Genomic DNA, 17,763 nt, shown 5'->3' with positions numbered 1-17,763 from the left:
GACCTTATAGAAGCTTTTTGTACAAATGTTGGTAGGCCCTAATTAAAGTCTTGTTTATTCTTGATTTCCCCTTCCCCCCCGTGATTTTATTGTAACTGCTCATAGACTGTGAATTGTGAGGAAGAAAGGGGAAATACATAATTTTTTTAAAAAGCAAAAAAACGAAGGCGCACTAATCAAGATGGAAAAATAAAGAACGGGAAATAGTATAAAAGAAAATGGGAAGATTTTTGATGGAGATTATTGAAAGTAGTGGCACAGTGAGGAAGCAGGTTGGAACTTCGCACCGCTGCTTGATGGCCAGTCTGCCCTGGTGTTACGGAGACCCAGTGAGCATATTACTATAACAAAAGCATTCTTTAAAAAAAAATGAAAGGAGGAGAGCAATCTGTTTAAATGCTTTCTTTTTGCATTCCCAGTACTCTTTGTTTCTCGGTTCATTTTTCTCTTGGTTATTACGTGAAATGTGACTATGCAGTTATGAATTCTAAAATACTTAATGCAGTTAGTTAATCAAAACCTGTTTCTGTATGTGGCATTAAGTAGCAGTACATCTGGATGTGGCCAGAGATCGCTGTAATGGTGACATATATCTCTTGGATTTGACACCTGTGCAGAGTTGGGGGAAATTGTACTGGGAAATGGATGGGCAGGACACCGGTTCCCATAGACTTATCCACTGTAACCTTCCGTAATCTTTGGGCCAGATGAGACCGGTAGAATTTGGTCTGAGGCTCTCGCTGATGAGAGACTAAGGCATAAAAAGGAAATGATAGAAAGAATAAAGAACTTGAAAACATAAGCCTTTTTCCTGCCTTTCATTTTATAATGGCAGCCATGTTGGTACTGACGGTCCTTTTATTGCATTTCTCACTTTGCTTTTATTTTTCTCGCAGAACTTCAGGGAATGACTTGCGAGGGAAAATTTGTTACCTTTTGTCACTTGGAAAAAGAACTGAAATGTTTAAAATAACAAAAAGTTTGGGGCAAATTTGATCCAAGTAAGCTTTTCTGCCATGTTCAGAATTTAAGCACAAGGAGTGGTATTTACAAATTAAGAGCGACAAAAAAAAATAGGAAATGCAGGAGGAACCTTTTTACAGAAATGGTGATAATATGTGGAACAGATTACCAGCACAAGTGATGAGCATGTAATAATATTAATGGATTTCAGGAGGAAACTAGACAGGTTCGTGTCAAGAACTAGAATTCCGGGATATTAAAAATGCGCCAAGGGAATAATGTGGATGGGTGGGTTTATGGACCGAATGCTTTCTCCTGCCTGAAACTGTCACTGTGTTACTATATTGGTGCTATTCCATGTCAGTCATCTGGTTTTGGCCTCCTGGGTTACTACGCCAGCTATTTATGGAGCTATTATGAAGCTAGTGACTGATGCTTCCTATACACATTCTGCTCCCTAAAAATCTTTAGTTCAACTTATAATTGTTTCTCCTGTTTTCTCCCTGTAAACATCATACTGCCCAGCGTGGTTGGTTTCATCTTTTATCAGGAGGGCAGGGTAACCATATTCATAAACACCCATTGACATGTCTACATTTCCTTGGTCAATTTGCTCGCAGGCATGCTTGAGTGGGCCACAAAGGGACATTCCCTCCTTCAGATGACCTGGTGAAGATTGGCAGAAATTAACCTTTATAGAGGAAGTCTGCATTCAAATGTCAGTAGATTGTGATTCAAACTGTGATCTGTTTGTGGGAGTCCAGCCCTGCAGGACTGTAGCTGACGGGCTGCTCCTTCTGACTGGTAATGAGCATGATGTCATTTTGTGACACTTCATATGTTCCAAGCAGTAAAAATGATCAGAAATGTTTCTGTGGCTTTAGAAATAGCAAAGTTTCATAACACCTAGCACATCCAGAGGTTGTTCACGATATATTTTGATCAAAATTAACAATCTTTGTGCTAGTGAAGTGGTAAAGCATTGACCTTTTATAAATGTTTAGTCTGCTACAAATCTCAAACTTTATTTGAATATGTAGCAGAAACCCTCATGTAATGGGTTTAGGATTAAAAGCAGCACTCGGTTTTCTAATCCTTGTTCATGAACTACTGTAAAACATTCTTTAATTGGATTACTAAAGCTGTTTGGTAACATCAAAGATTTTGTTTGTGTGTGTATGTATACACACACATATATATATTTATATATATATTACATATGTATGATTTGGACAAGTTGGGTGACATGGCAGATGCAGTATAATGTGGATAAATGCGAGGTTACCCACTTTGGTGGCAAAAACAGGAAGACAAATTATTATCTGAACGGCAATAGATTGGGAAAAGGGGAAGTGCAACGAGACGTGGGTGTCATTGTACATCAGTCGCTGAAGGTAAGCATGCAGGTGCAGCAGGCGGTTAAGAAGGCAAATTGTATGTTGGCCTTCATAGCGAGAGGATTCGAGTACAGGAGCAAGGGTGTCTTGCTGCAGTTGTACAGGGCCTTGGTGTGACCACACCTTGAGTATTGTGTGCAGTTTTGGTCGCCTTATCTGAGGAAGGATGTTCTTGCCATGGCGGGAGTGCAGCGAAGATTCACCAGACTGATACCTGGGATGGCAGGAATGATGTATGAGGAGAGATTGGGTCAATTGGGCTTATATTCTCTAGAGTTTAGAAGAATGAGAGGGGATCTCATTGAAACTTATAAAATTCTAACAGGACTTGACAGACTAGATGCAGGAAGGATGTTCCCGATGGCGGGGGAGTCTGGCACCAGGGGTCACAGTCTACGGATAAGGGGTAAGCCATTTAGGACAGAGATGAGGAGGAATTTCTTCACCCAGAGAGTGGTGAACCTGTGGAATTCTCTACCACAGAAGGCAGTTGAGGCCAACTTATTAAATATATTCAAGAAGGAGTTCGATATATTTCTTAAGGCTAAAGGGATCAAGGGATATGGGGAGAAAGCAGGGACAGGGTACTGAATTTGGATGATCAGCCATGATCTCATTAAATGGCGGAGCAGGCTCGAGGGGCCGAATGGCCTACTCCTGCTCCCATCTTCTATGTTTCTATGTATACATACACACACTGTAACTAGCCTAGCTTAAATGAACAATATAGATCAATTAAAATCACTAACACCCTAGTGATTTAATGGCAGTCATTTTTTTAATCAACAGTTTACTTTGTCCCCATAATAACTGGTGTATGGTAAAGGTTAGGTTTAATTTCCAATATCCCAATAAGATTGTCAGAACCACGTTTTAGTTCATTTGATTTGGGGGAGGGTGGAGAGGAAGGAAGAGAAGATACCACTTTTATTTTGGTAAAAGTCTGATTTACTGCAATCCCTCGAGTAGCTGAAACTTCTTGAGGGCGATTTTGGTGTGCACACATTAATCGGGCGAGTGGACAGTGGGCAGGGCTTGCGTGGTGGCCACTCAGAGGTGTTGGCCTGGGAGCCGATCGGCTTTCATGGTAGGCCCTCATTACAATGCAGTTGGCGAGCTGCCAGCGTGATCCACGATTCCCAGTAGCCAGCTCGCCGATTTGGAGACAGGAGATTGGACAAGGTGGTTTCGTGTGAAGGGCCTGCAGCAGCAGTTTAATGGGGAGGTGCACTTATCGTCGGGATCAAAAAGGAGCCACAGGCAATGTGTGCAGAACCGACAGCAGAAACTACAGAACATTTCAAAAGCAAAACACCACAGATACTAGAATTCTGAAATAAATACAGAAAATGCTGGAAACACTCAGCAGGTCAGGCAGCATCTGTGAAGAGAGCAACATCTTTTGTTTCTATACTTGTCTCATTATTATTGCACCATCATATGTTTTGTCACTTAATCACTCCTGCCCTCCACCCTATTACAGACCTTCCCTTTTGTACTTTTTCTAGCACCCGTGTAAGGGGTTTTAGATCGCAGAGGTTTCTCTCTCTAGAGGCCTCTCTCTCTTGCACAGTAAAACCGTGAGTGGTTCGACCCACTCGCCCCTTAGATTCTGTACTCTGGACTTTGGGGCAGGAACTACAATGTAGAGAAAACTCTTATAGACCAAGTTTGATGAAATGAAATGGAATTTTATTGCATAATGTAAAACAAATCAAAATGCAAGCAAATAAGAGGGTACATGGGAGGGAAAAACACAAACAAATCATAACGACACAATACTAACTAAGGCAAATACAGGCATATTATGCTCTACAAAGATCATCATGAAATGGGGAAACACACGGAACATCGAGGGACAACAACTCATGTTAATTATACCCTTAAATGTCCACCCCCTTAAACCTATCTAGATCTGATTATGAAGGGCCAGAAATATGCTCACCAATCCAACTAGGAAGTGTAAGGTTTTGAAACAGGTCTGCGTTTGATCCTTTCAGGCGTCCTGTCTCCACGTGGTTGGTGGAGCCCCAGCGAGCTGCGCCACACCTCTCTCCTGAGGTGGGGGTCGAGGACGGCTGGACACCGGCTGGTCTGGATGTCAGCGGGGTCGGGGATCGTCTGCTCGACCCCGGTCAGAGGAGCCTCGGGCTGGCCCCCATCGTTTCTTCTGTAGTTTTTTATTGTCTCTTCTCCTGAGCCGGAGTGGGTCGATGGCCTCCCGTTTCGTCAACGGCCCGGGGTTGGTCGATGATCTCCCAATGTTTTACCCCGGGGAGGGACGCCGGCTCGAACCGTCTTCTTCTCCTTCTTCTAGCGATGATGCCACCAATACGATGGTAGCACCACAATGGCTGCTTTTCTTTCTACCCCTGGGTTCCCAGATATACTTCTCATCAGAAGCCCTTATCTCGCGCCAAATCAGGTTAGTCTTTTGTTTTAATTTTGGCGGGCTGGGAGCACAACGGGGTATTTATTATATTTTAAACTGTTCTTGGATGGCCGGTAACGGGCCATCTCTGGTCTGGAATGACCTTCATTGTTTTTAATGTCCTGGTGATGTCTTTAACGGGCCCTTGATGCTCTTCTCATAAATATGAAACTGTTCCCTTTTGTCTGGGTCAACATTTAGATGGCCTTTATTTACAGGCCGATCTTGACTAGATCTGCATCCAATCTATATGTATATGTGGGTGTCTGGTTTCGTTCTCTCAAACGGCTTCCAGAACTTACTGTGGGCTGAATCCACAAAGCTGTCTGGGGACTGCAGGAACCATTTTAAAGTGTCCCAATAAGTTGGTCACAGGGTCTGGCGGCCATTTTGAATGCCCCTTTTTCCTAGGCTTCTTTTAAAACAGTCTTTAAAATCATGGCCTTTTCTGCCATTCGACCCTTTATAATATAAAGTTCAATTTTGCGAATCCTACACTCCTCCCCATTTTCCCTGGTTTTGTGTTTAAAACTGTTCATCTCTACCATCTTCCAGTTCTGATGAAAGGTCATCGAGCTGAAACGTTAACTCTGTTTCTCACTCCACAGATGCTGCCTGACCTGCTGAGTGTTTCTGGCATTTTCTGTTTTTTATTGCATAACATTTCAGACACATTGGTGCAAAATCCACATACAAATGCCAGAAAGATGTTTCCAAAAGCTCCATCCCACTTTACTTGACAGCAGCTGAGGATCCCTTTAATTATCGGCTCACTCACTCACTCACTCTCTCTGTTTCCAGTGGGAGCTCCGGCTGCTAGGATGCTGGTAACCGAAAATGGGGACAGACATAAATACATCAATAAGTCAATACGACCCGCCTCCCTTCGATCTTCATTCTGCTACTGCTCTGTTTTTAAAGTACATGAAAGGGTGATAGTGACATGACAAGTGCCCTTTTTCTAGGACCATGTGGATAAACTGCAGATATGAAGGATATTCTTCTACTTTTAATTTACTTGGGGGACATAAGTAAAATCGGAGCTTGAATTGGATGAATGGTGGCTAAATAGCAAATAGAAACAATTCCCACTGACTTAATTTAGTGTTGGATTCATTACCTTGGCCCCTTAGTCACCTTAGAAGGCTAGCAAATGTGATTTTGCACTAACTTGGAATGTGTGATAGTCATGCAATTGCAGTAGTATTATAATCAAGTTGATGACTTTGGAGCATCTGTGCATCCAGGACTCTTGTGCGTGAGCAATATTCCTGCTGTTGCTGAATCGGCCCCACAGTGTAAATGAGGCAATTCAGCACCAATAGAAACCGGAATAATTACTGGAGAATTTCTGCAATATAAAAAAGATATAAGAATCTGAAAAAACACAAGTGATCATAAATAGCTTTTAAAAATGCAACAGTGGACAATATGAAACAGTTCTCAGTTCACAACCACACAGAAGGCCATTGCAAATATAGTGAAGCATATTGAAGTCATTCGGCTCACATCCATCTATAAACATGTAGCAATAGAGTTTCCGCTTTGGGCGTAATTGGGGAAACTGGGTGCAAATTGTGCTTGAAATTGTGCTGATTTTCGAAGTGAAGTCATGTTTCAGGTTTCCGCCCAAACTCATTTGACAAACTTAAAATCTTCCATGAACCAGTGCAATCAATCAGCGTAATGGAACACAATTGTTTATTTCTTTCCTTGCATTAAAAAATATTCATTGAATAAAACGGCACCAGGTTAGCACTCTTAAACTTGTCAGTTGAAAATGGGTTTATCACAAAAAATAAGCATTTTTAATGTGGGTCTAGTTCCCCAACTGAGTAACCTGATTTTAAATGGTGTGGAGATGCCGGAGTTGGACTGGGGTGGACAAATGTAAAAAGTCTCACAACACCAGGTTATAGTCCAACAGCTTTATTTGAAATCACAAGCTTTCGGAGCGCTGCTCCTTCTTCAGGTGAAGTGGAGAAATGCATAAAGACACAGCTTATATAGTCAGAGAATCATGTCAGATGTTTACAGGTAACCTTTCCAACTGCCATTAATGGCAGTTGGAAAGGTTACCCGTAAACATCTGACATGATTCTCTGACTATATAAGCTGTGTCTTTATGCATTTCTCCACTTCACCTGAAGAAGGAGCAGCGCTCCGAAAGCTTGTGATTTCAAATAAAGCTGTTGGACTATAACCTGGTGTTGTGTGACTTTTTACATCTGATTTTAAATGACTGAAAATGACTTTAAGAAGCCTATACTGAACCATTTACTAGTTTCATTGGTGTACACTAGTCAGTTTCTTATTAAAAAAATATTTAATTTACTATGTAAAAACTTTTAAAATGTGCCTACTAGTGCTTTTGCGCTTTAAAAAAAAACTCAATGTGAGGAGCCTCCTCGAATGGCTACAAATAGGCGCAATCGCTGGAAACTCCCCATCCTCGCTATTTTGATCTGGGAGTGTGGCCAGTTTTGTGGGCGGGGCCACTTCTGGCAAAATGATTGTTAAACCAGCGTTAAAGATTGTGGAAAATCGATTTACGCTTGACGTAACTTATGTTTAAAATTCCCCAATCTTTTGGGCTGGTTTGGCCGATTTCACCTATTTTGTGCTGATAATAGCGCAGACTAGTGGAAACTCTACCCCATGCAGTTTTGTCTTCAGCTTAGAGCTGCGTTAGGAATTTATCTTGGTATCTTCATATGGTGAAGAAGGACAAAAGTTGACAGGAAAAATAGAATTCGAATCCTTTTTTGCCTTTATTCTCTGATGATTTGATTTCAGATTTTATGTATTGTATTATATGTTATACACTACTGTCCAACTGAGAGCCCCAATTAATCATACCTGAAGACCAGGAATGTTTCTACTACATGGCACCTCTTTTTAAAAAAAAAAAAAAAAAAATTTGTCATCCTTTTCCAGTTCAGTTGATTTAATGACAAATCCCTGCTGAATCATTTTTGTTGTCCGTGAAGACTCAGATCTTTGGAACCAATCTTGATAACATTTGATAGATTTTATTAGCAATAAAGAACCAATCTTGATAACATTTGGTAGATTTTATTAATAATAAAGAAAGTCAATAGCAGCAGTTCTCCATGTGAAGACCCAATATCACTTGCATTTTTTTCAGGGTGAAGATCTAAAACTTTACTTAACATGCACTTTATTTTAGTGCCACTGCCAACTATGTATTTAGGTTAAAACAAAATTCAGAATATATAAACCAGTTTAATAGAAACATAGAAAAATAGGAGCAGGAGTAGGCCATTCGGCCCTTCGAGCCTGCTCCGCCATTCAATATGATCATGGCTGATCCTCTATCTCAATACCATATTCCGGCTCTCTCCCCATACCCCTTGATGCCTTTTGTGTCTAGAAATCTATCTATCTCCTTCTTAAATATATTCAGTGACTTAGCCTCCACAGCTTTCTGTGGTAGAGAATTCCACAGGTTCACCACCCTCTGAGTGAAGAAATTTCTCCTCATCTCAGTCCTAAATGTCCTACCCCGTATCCTCAGACTGTGACCCCTCGTTCTAGACCCCCCAGCCAGGAGAAACTTCCTCCCTGCATCCAGTTTGTCTAGCCCTGTCAGAATTTTATACATTTCAGTGAGATTCACTCTCATTCTTCTAAACTCTAGTAATAATAGAAAAAAAGCTGGGAAGCAATGAACAAAGGCCAAGAGCCATTTCCTTGTTTTAAAATCGGCTTACACCTGTTTGGGTAATTTTCTAGAGAAAGTTTTGGTCAAATTAAGTTTCTGGGGGGAGGGGGAGGGAAGAGGGAGAGAAGACAAGCCACATATAATAATGGTAGCAAGAGATAGAAACCGGGAAGTGGGCGGCGCGCTTGCAATGCGCGACTGAAGATGAAGGCCCTTGGGTCGTTGGAAATTGGGCTTCATCTACATAATACCAACAGGGTGTCCCGATGCAGCTTGCCATTCTGGGCCCTGTAAAATTCGGTTGGGTCCAGGTAAGTCCTGGGCACACCTACTCCTCCTGGCTTCACATTAACGTAGTAAAAAGACACACATTTACCTGGTTTTATTTTGGTGGCCTCCAGCGGTTCAATTTAAGGACCTGTGGTTAGGCCGCTGTAATCCCGGAAAAACTGAGCGGACATGTGTAGCGCACGCACTGCCCAGACTTTGTTGAATTGGGGTTCTGATTAGTATATTGAGGGAGCCTAACTCCTGTTTTAGGCAGGCGCTTGGAAGTCGCCGGCTGCCTGCGCACTTCCAGGAGGCAATCGGCTGTGGGTGATTGCACCCAGAAATGGGCAAAAAAAATGGCAGATGGAATTCAAGATCGGTAAGTGGTGCATTTTGGTTAAAAAAAAGTAATAGTAATAATTATAGTTGGAATGGGGAAAAAACTGGGTGATGTGCAAGAGGAAAGGCATTTGTGGTTTCAGGTTCACCAGGCATTAAAAGCAGCATCATTTAAGGCCTTAAAAAGCTAATGGAAAATTGGGTTTTCTGCCAAGGGGTATAAAATATAAACGCCGAGATGTAATCGTGAATCTTTATAAAACCTTCGTAAGACCACAGTTGAGTACTGCAGTTTAGGTCTCCATACTTTCGGAAGGATATTGAGGCAATAGGGAGGGTATAGTGCAGATTCACTGGGATGCTGCTCAGTATGAGGAAGTACAAATATAAAGGAACACATGAGAAATTGGAGTTGTGTTCATTCAATATATGAATATTTAACTTTAAATGCCATTATTTTTATTAACAATTTTACCAGAATTCTGATCTAGTTTTGTCCTTAATGAAAGTTGCTAATGTCATGAGTTGTGGCCCGAATTTCCTCCCTCTCCCTGGGTGTTTCCATATCATAAAATGGATACCTTTTGTCTCCCTTCTGGTTTATCATTTGATGCCTCATTTATTGTTAGGAAGGGAATAAATGCTAAGCTGCAGAAATTTGCTACTGGAAATAGCGGTGTTCAGTGCAAAATGAAAAGTAGCTTAATGACGAGTAACCTTGAAACTTAAAATTATGATTAACATCCCTTTTATTGTAACAGTAACTTTGGATTTTAGATTAACTTGTTTCTTTTACACACCAAGTGGTCACAGATATATCAGTGCATCTTTCTAATCTTTTTACTTGTATTTAGCTTTAATTTGTAAATGGCACTACATTTCAGTTTACAAGAGACTATTTTTGACACGCAAATTTGTGTTTCCCTTCCATGGTTTTCAGAATTTGATGTTTTAACTCTCCTTAATGTATTTGAGTATGTTTAAAGTATGCTTTGTTTTATTGATCTGTGTTGCTATCTAGGAGAGAGCATTGCACAGTTGACTGATGTGGGCTCCTTTGACCAACCAGAATCAGATGCAAGGGCAACAGTTTACACAGATAAAACTGGAATGATAAAAGCTGCACGGCTACTACTGTCTTCTGTTACAAAAGTACTGGTGTTGGCAGACAGGGTAGTCATAAAGCAAATCATCAACTCCAGAAGCAAGGTATGTAACTTTTTTACACCAAAAAAAAGCACATTATATGAATCGTACACAAACTAATTTAGCAAATCTTATAAAAAGAAAACCAGCGCGATGACTAACATTGCTTTGAACCTGTATTAACACGAGAAGAAACCAGTAACTAAATATGATTTACATCCGCACAGATTGTCCCTTTTGCAGAACAATCTATCTGGTATTAATGAAGATATATAAGCCGTTACAATTATAGCCTTGTATAATGCGTTTTCTTGTTGAATGTAGAGAGGCAGTTGCTTTTTTTTATAGTTAAAATGGAGAGCAACATAACACAAATGTGGATACTTTGATTGTAGTTTGGAAATATAGTTACCGGGGAACATGAAATTTGACATTTAACCTAATTGCTTTTGGAACTATGAACTTGCAAACTTCAATGTCTGTAAGGTATCTGGGGAAGTAACCTTCAGTTTTTTTTCCCCTCATAAATTGCCCTAGCTCAAAAAATGTGGCTACAGATGTACAAAAGAAAACAATGTGATCATTACTGTGCTGAATTTGTGTCTTCACTGGAAATTTTGGGATGGGGAAGTAGTTTGAGAAGTTCTCAAATGCATAACACAATAGCAATCACTGAATACAACAGAGGTCAGCTACTTGTACCTTTTCACAAAAGTTGAAAAAGTGAGCAAGTCAAAGAAAATGTATATTAGACGATAAGAACAGGAGAAGGCCATTCAGATCCTCTAGCCTGTTCCGCCATTCAATTATGTCATGGCAAATCTGTACCGCAATTCTATTTGATTTTGCTCCATATCCTTGAATAACCATTACCTAACAAAAATCTCTCGATCTCAATTCTGTAAAATTCAATTGACCCAGCATCCACAACCTTTTGTGGGGAAGAATTCTACAGTTCCACTATTTTTTTGTGTGGGATAAAGTGTTTCCTGATTTCACTCCTAAATGGCCTAGCTCTAATTTCAAAATTGTCCCCCCTCTTTCTAGATTCCCCCATTAGAGGAAATAGTTTTTCTGTATATACCCTATAATATCCTTTAATCATGTAAATCACCTCAATTAGATTACTCATCAACCTTTTAAACGCAAGGGAATACAAACTAAGTTTATGGAACCTGTCCTCGGTCCTCCCCTGGGGCACATCATTTGTCACATCCTGCCTACATCCCAACCAATTACCAACCCATGTCACCAGGTTAACCTGGAATCCAGTGCTCTTTCATTTTTGCTAATAATCTCTTGTGTAGAACCTTATCAAATGCCTTCTGGAAGTCCACATAGACAATATTCATAGGTACACCCCTATGCAGCATGTTCATGACCTCCTCAAATAAAATCGACTAGATTAGTCAGGCATGATTTTCTGAAGGGTAGGTCATGCCTGACTAATTTGTAACTGCTATAAGATGCTGTTACAAGTGAATAGGATATGGAAACATTTTGATTTGCACCAGATTGGTGACTTTTGTTTGTGAATTTGAAAATTTGTTGAATCTTTCTGGATTTATTTTAACATTAAGCTTTCTTGGCTGACAGAATAAAATAACAGTTGCATGGTACTGCTGATAAAGAGAGCTGAAGAACCCGTGGGCAGCTGCCTTCCAATATTTTACAGTCCGCAACTAAATAAAAAGACAAGTTGTATTTTCAGTGTTTAATCTTTCCCTCTGCGCAACGATATGAAAAGATATGGTTATGGAAGGACTAAACTCCTACCCTGAAGCGTTCCCTTCTAAATACTGCAGACTTAAAACTCAACAGATTGAGAAGAAGAAATTCCAACATTGTTTCACCTGTTTCTCATGTGCAGAATGAAGCATAGGGGAACGAATTTAACATTGGAAGTGTGCCTGCTGCCAAATTAGAAACCAGCAACTTCTAGGTGTGCAGGGTGACTGCCTGAAACAGGTGTTAGTCAGTTTGCAAATGGAAATCGGGGTGGTAAAGCCAGTTGTAAGACCCCAATTGAAATTCGTGTACCAATGGGCAGAGCTGGCGCCATGAACACTCTGCTCAGTTGTTCCAAGCCTTGAGCGGTCCTTAAAGGCTGCTCAGAAAACGTCCAGAAAGCTTTTTACAAGTTCCATTTCTGTGAAACCAGGACGAGCAGGTGTACTCCTCTTGGCTGCACAAAAAATACTGTGGGCCGCTGCCGACCTGGATTCACCCCTGTCCACTTTGAACCCCCCACCTAACTGCAGTTCTGGCTCTGCTTTGGAGCCGGCCAGATCTTCATCGCATCACCCGATTGGTCCTCCGCAGTTCTTCTGTTGAATGCAAATCGGGCTCAAATTGATTTTTTAAAATTATTTGCTGCTATTTTAACAATGTTGCCTTTATTACTGAAGCAATTCCATACATAGGAACATAAGAATTAGGAGCAGGAATATGCCTTACAGCCCTTCGATCCTACTCCACCATTCACCAAGATCATGGTTGATCTTCGACCTCAACTCCACTTTCCTGCCCAATCTCCATATCCCTTGGTTTCCCCGAGAGTCCAAAAATCTATCTATCTCAGCCTTGAATATACTCAACAACTTAGCATCCACAGCCCTTTGGGGTGGAGAATTCCAAAGATTCACAACCCTCTGAGCGAAGAAATTCCTCCTCATCTCAGTCCTAAATGGCCGACCCCTTATCCTGAGACTGTGACCCCTAGTTCTGGACTCTCCAGCCAGGGGAAAACAGTCTCTCCGCATCTACCCTGTCAATCCCCCTCAGAATCGTATATGCTTCAATGAGACCACCGCTCATTCTTCTAAACTCCAGAGAGTATAAGCTCAATCTCTCCTCATAGGACAACCCTCTCATGCCAGGGATCAATCTGGTGAACCTGATACATTGAGTTACATGATGAATGCTGAGGCTAATGTACAGAATTAGTATTTTTCATGTTTTTTTCACAACCACTCTGCCAAAAAATTAAAAAGGAAGAACTTGCATTTACATAGTGCATTTCATAACCTCAGGATGTCCAAAAGTGCTTCATAGCCAATGAATTACTTTTGAAGCGTATTCACTGTTGTTCTGTAGGCAAATGTAATACACAATAATGTGTGATTAGTACATTTATTTTGCTAATTTTTGAGACTGTGTAACCATCTCTGAGAACATATATATAATATATCTTTTTCTTCAACTTTTTACTCCACACTGCAACTCTTTAAATTATACACTGTGTTGAAAAGACCTTTTGCTCGCATGCTACCATGTGAGCCTTGGCTAGTTGCTAAGACAGTTACCTATTCTGTTTTGTTGGGGATGTGTGTGTGTGTGTGTGTGTGTGTGTATGTGTGTGTGTGTGTCTCTGCGAGGGAGATTAGTTCCCACACAGCGCCTCTTCCAGTAACATAGTTGAGATCACAAACTCAATGGGCTGGAGGGACGGGCTCTGAAATTACGCTCATACACACAGTGCCACGCTGCTGTTCTCAGCAGTGCTGCATTTTCAGGTCATCAAATTAGCACTGGCTTTTAGAATTATAGACTAGAATCATAGAACCTTACAGCACAGAAGAAAACTATTCGACTCATCATGCCTGTGCTGGCTCTGTGATAGAGCTGACTAATTTAGTCCCACACGCCAGCTTTCTCCTCACAACCCTGCAAATTAGTCCTCTTCAAGTATATGTCCAATTGCCTTTTGAAAGTTCCTATGGAATCTGATGCCACCATCCTTTCAGGTAATGCATCCCAGATCTCAACAACCTTCTGTGAAAAAAATTCTCCTTATTTCTCCTCTAGTTCTTTTGCCAATTATTTTAAATCCATGACCTCTGGTTACTGACCCACTTGTCAGAGGAAACAGTTTCTCCCGATTTGCTCTATTAGAACCCCTCATGATTTTGAATACCTCTATTAGGTCTCCCTTTAACCTTCTCTGCTCTAAGGAAAACAATCCCAGCTTTTCCAATCTTTCCACAACACTGAAGTCCCTCATCCCGGGCAGCACGGTGGCATAGTGGTTAGCACTGTTGCCTCACAGCACCAGGGACCCGGGTTCGAATCCGGCCTCGGGTGACTGTCTGTGTGGAGTTTGCACATTCTCCCCGTGTTTGCGTGGGTTTTCTCCAGGTGCTCCGGTTTCCTCCCACAGTCCAAAGATGTGCGGGTTAGGTTGATTGGCTATGATAAATTGACCCTTAGTGTTAGGGGGATTAAATACGGGGATAGAGTGGGATATGTGTTGGTGTAGGGGTTACGGGGATCGGGTGGGATATGTGTCGGTGCAGGCTCGATGGGCCGAATGGCCTCTATCTGCACTGTGGGGTTTCTGTGATTGATTGTGATTGATCCCTGGTACCATTCTAGTAATCCTCCTCTGTACCCTCTCCAAGGCCTTGACATCCTTATTAAAGTGTGGTGTCCAGAATTGTACACAATATTCCAGCGGAGGCCTAACCAGAAATTTGTAAAGGTTTAGTGTGACTTCCTTGTTTTTTATTCAGTGTCCCTATTTACAATAACAGAAAATGCTGGAAACACTCAGCAGGCCAAGCAGTATCCATGGAGAGAAAAACGGAGTTATTGTTTCAGGCCTGTGACCCTTCATCAGAACTGGAAAAAGTTAGAGATGTAACAGGTAACAGGTTTTAAGCAGGTGCAGAGGTAGGGAAAGGGGGGAGGGGAGGAAAGAACAAAAGGAACGGTCTGTGATAGGGTGGAAGGCAGGAGTGATTAAATGTGGCAAATGGGAATGGCAGAATCATCAACAGCTGCCATGTGAAAAAATAGGGGCCGAGGTTATTTGTACTGGACTCATGGGAGCTTGCAAGATCACATTTCGTTGTTCATGTACTTGTGCATTGTACAATGACAATAAAGTTGAATTATTATTATTGTTATGATCTGAAATTGTTGAACTCGATGTTGAGTCCAGAAGGCTGTAAAGTGCCTAATCGAAAGATGAGGTGCTGTTCCTCGAGCTTATGTTGAGCTTCATTGGAAGTGTAAGAGGCCGAGGACAGAGAGGTCAGAGTGGGAGTGGAGCGGAGAATTAAAGTGACAAGCGACCGGAAGCTCGGGGACTGAACGGAGGTATTCCACAAAGTGGTCACCCAATCTGCGTTTGGTCTCCCCAATGTAGAAGAGACCGCATCATCAGCCGCGAATACAGTATACTAAATTGCAAGAAGTACAAGTAAATCGCTGTTTCACCTGGAAGGGGTGTTTGGGGCCCTGGACAGTGGGAAGGGAGGAGGTAAAAGGGCAGGTGTTGCATCTCCTGCACTTGCACAGGAAGGTGCTGTGGGGACGGGAGGGGCTGTTGGGGGTGATTGAGGAGTGGACCAGGGAGCGGTCCCTTCGGAATGCTGAAAGGGGAGGGCAAGATTTCCAGCATCCACAGTATTTTGCTATTGTATTAGTGTCCCTATTTACAATGCTAAGTATTCCATACGCTTTCTTAACTGCCTGATCAACTTGCCCTGCCACCTTCATAGATTTGTGAATACACACCCTTAGGTCCCTCTGCTCTTGCACCCCCCTCAAAATAGTACCATTTAAATTATACTGCCTCTCCATGTTGTTCCTCCTAAAGTGCATCACTTCACACTTATCTGTATTAAATTGCATCAGCCATGTGTCTGCCCATTTCACCAGTCTGTCTATGTTCCTCCTGAAGTTAATAAACCAAAAATGATAGATCCCCATAGATCTGTAAAGCCACAAATTGCAATCGTCTATGCAGCTCATGAATAATCAAGTATGTAATGTTCGGTCATGAGGCAATCCAGATTCAGATTTTTCCTAACCGTGGTAAAGATTTGATCTTGGCGCTAATTGTAGCAGTGTAAATCTGGAAGTAAATCAAACACTAATGAACAGATCATTTTAGCACAGGTTTTTTCTGAAGTCTAAAATCTATTTAACAGCACTAATTAAATAAAAGCATTAATCACTGCAATTAATGCTGAAGCCCAATTAAGAAAAATGCAGCTTTAAATTGGCTGCTTTCATAAGTCTAAATTATGTGCCGATTTTGACATAATATTTTCTTCACAAACTGTTAACCTACTTAAATGTGTTTCACGATTGACACTTCCTGAAACTACAGCGGGCCGATTTTAACTTCTGGCGGGAAGCTGGCGGGAGCGGACAGCCATTCCGCATGCGAGTGAGAGTCAGAAGCCCAACAGGTTTTAACTGCCGGGCGGCATTGGAATGTCACCGGTCAGCTGCTTGGCTGTTTCCAGCAAACCGCAGCAGCCGGCTGGCTGGGAAGGGCGAAAATCAGAAGGAGGCTCCTGACAGCAAGGTAAGTCCAGGAGGGGGGTTGTTCTTAGCGTCTCACAGCGTGGGGTGGGGGGGTTTAGCCCCAGGCAGCAGAGGCCCAGATATTCATTGTGGGGCCTGGAGGAGCACCCTCTCTTTTTTTCCCTCCGGGCCCCACAAAGGAAGTTTAAAAAAAAAACTTTGCTTAGTTTTTGGCTTCCCAACAGGTTCACCTGGCAGGGGGGCCATGGTGGGCACCCAGCATCAGTAGTCCGGCAGGAACCTCGTCCACAGCCAAAACCAACAATGTTAAAATCGCAGATCAGTGAGAATTGGAGCCGCTCCAGTTTAACTGCCCCCAGCCCTCCGTTCCCGTCGATCAGGGAGGTAAAATTGCCCCTCATATGTTTTACATGGGAATACATAGAAGTTATAGAATGGAAACAGGCCATTTGACCCAACCAATCTGTGTTGGCGTTTACCCTCCACACACACAAATAGTTCTATCACATTTACCTACCCTTTTCCTTTGTCCACCTATCCCAACTAATCGTAAAGGTTGACAGTTTCTGCATCTACCATTAAACCTGGAAATGAATTCCACAGCCTCACAACTGTCTGTGTAAAGAAGTTTCTCCTACCCTCTGTTCTAAATCTCTTGCATTTAATCTTGCATCTATAGCCCATCATACTTCACTCCTCAACAATTGGAAACAGTTTACTTCTATCTATCCTGTCCTATCCTTTCATAATTTTCAACACCTCTCGTATCACTCTGTAATCTGTGTTGTTCTAACTTCAAGTTTTTCTTCTTTTTTTGTATTTCCTCATATCAGGCAGCATCATCGTGAATCTGCATTGTATCCTTCTTGTAGTTTGGAGCATAATACTGCACACTGTGCTCTAACTGAGGTTTTATATAGGCTTATCATTATCTCTTGGCTTTTATATTCTATGCTTTGTGATAAATCCTAGAACTTCATTAGCTTTTTTTACAACCTTATCGACCTGAGGTGCTGCCTTTAATGTCCTTTGTACTCCAAATCCCTCTACTCTTCCACGACAACAAGCCGACTTCCACCCTGAGTGTAATTGCTGCTGTTTTTTTAACAAAATGCATCACCTCACACTTGCTGACATTGAATTCCATCTGCCACTTGTTTTGTTGCATTTGTGATGTTCCTCATTGGTTTTCAGTTTCACACCACGAGCAACGGTTCCCTCATAATCACAGCTGGCAATTGCATTGATCTGCC

General features: G+C 41.7%; 1 protein-coding gene across 4 annotated transcripts in view; it reads left to right on the top strand.

Moving 5' to 3' along the window:
- ctnnal1 (catenin (cadherin-associated protein), alpha-like 1) overlaps nucleotides 1-17,763 on the top strand; it is a 367,498-nt gene that overhangs the window by 233,571 nt on the left and 116,164 nt on the right. For all 4 annotated transcript variants that reach the window (XR_015078391.1, XM_085987993.1, XM_085987995.1 and 1 more), the window contains exon 3: nucleotides 10,107-10,294. Coding sequence is in view for 3 of the 4 variants with exons in the window: in XM_085987993.1 (XP_085844119.1) it covers nucleotides 10,107-10,294 (188 nt within the window). In the remaining variant the exon portion in view is untranslated. The remainder of the gene's footprint in view (nucleotides 1-10,106; nucleotides 10,295-17,763) is intronic.

This window comes from Somniosus microcephalus, chromosome 5 (genome assembly GCF_052327205.1).
Source record: "Somniosus microcephalus isolate GS21.2 chromosome 5, FLI_Smic_1.0, whole genome shotgun sequence".
Lineage (NCBI taxonomy): Eukaryota > Metazoa > Chordata > Chondrichthyes > Squaliformes > Somniosidae > Somniosus > Somniosus microcephalus.
The sequence above is the reverse complement of the archived record's forward strand: the minus strand, read 5'-3'. Positions and strand labels throughout refer to the sequence as shown.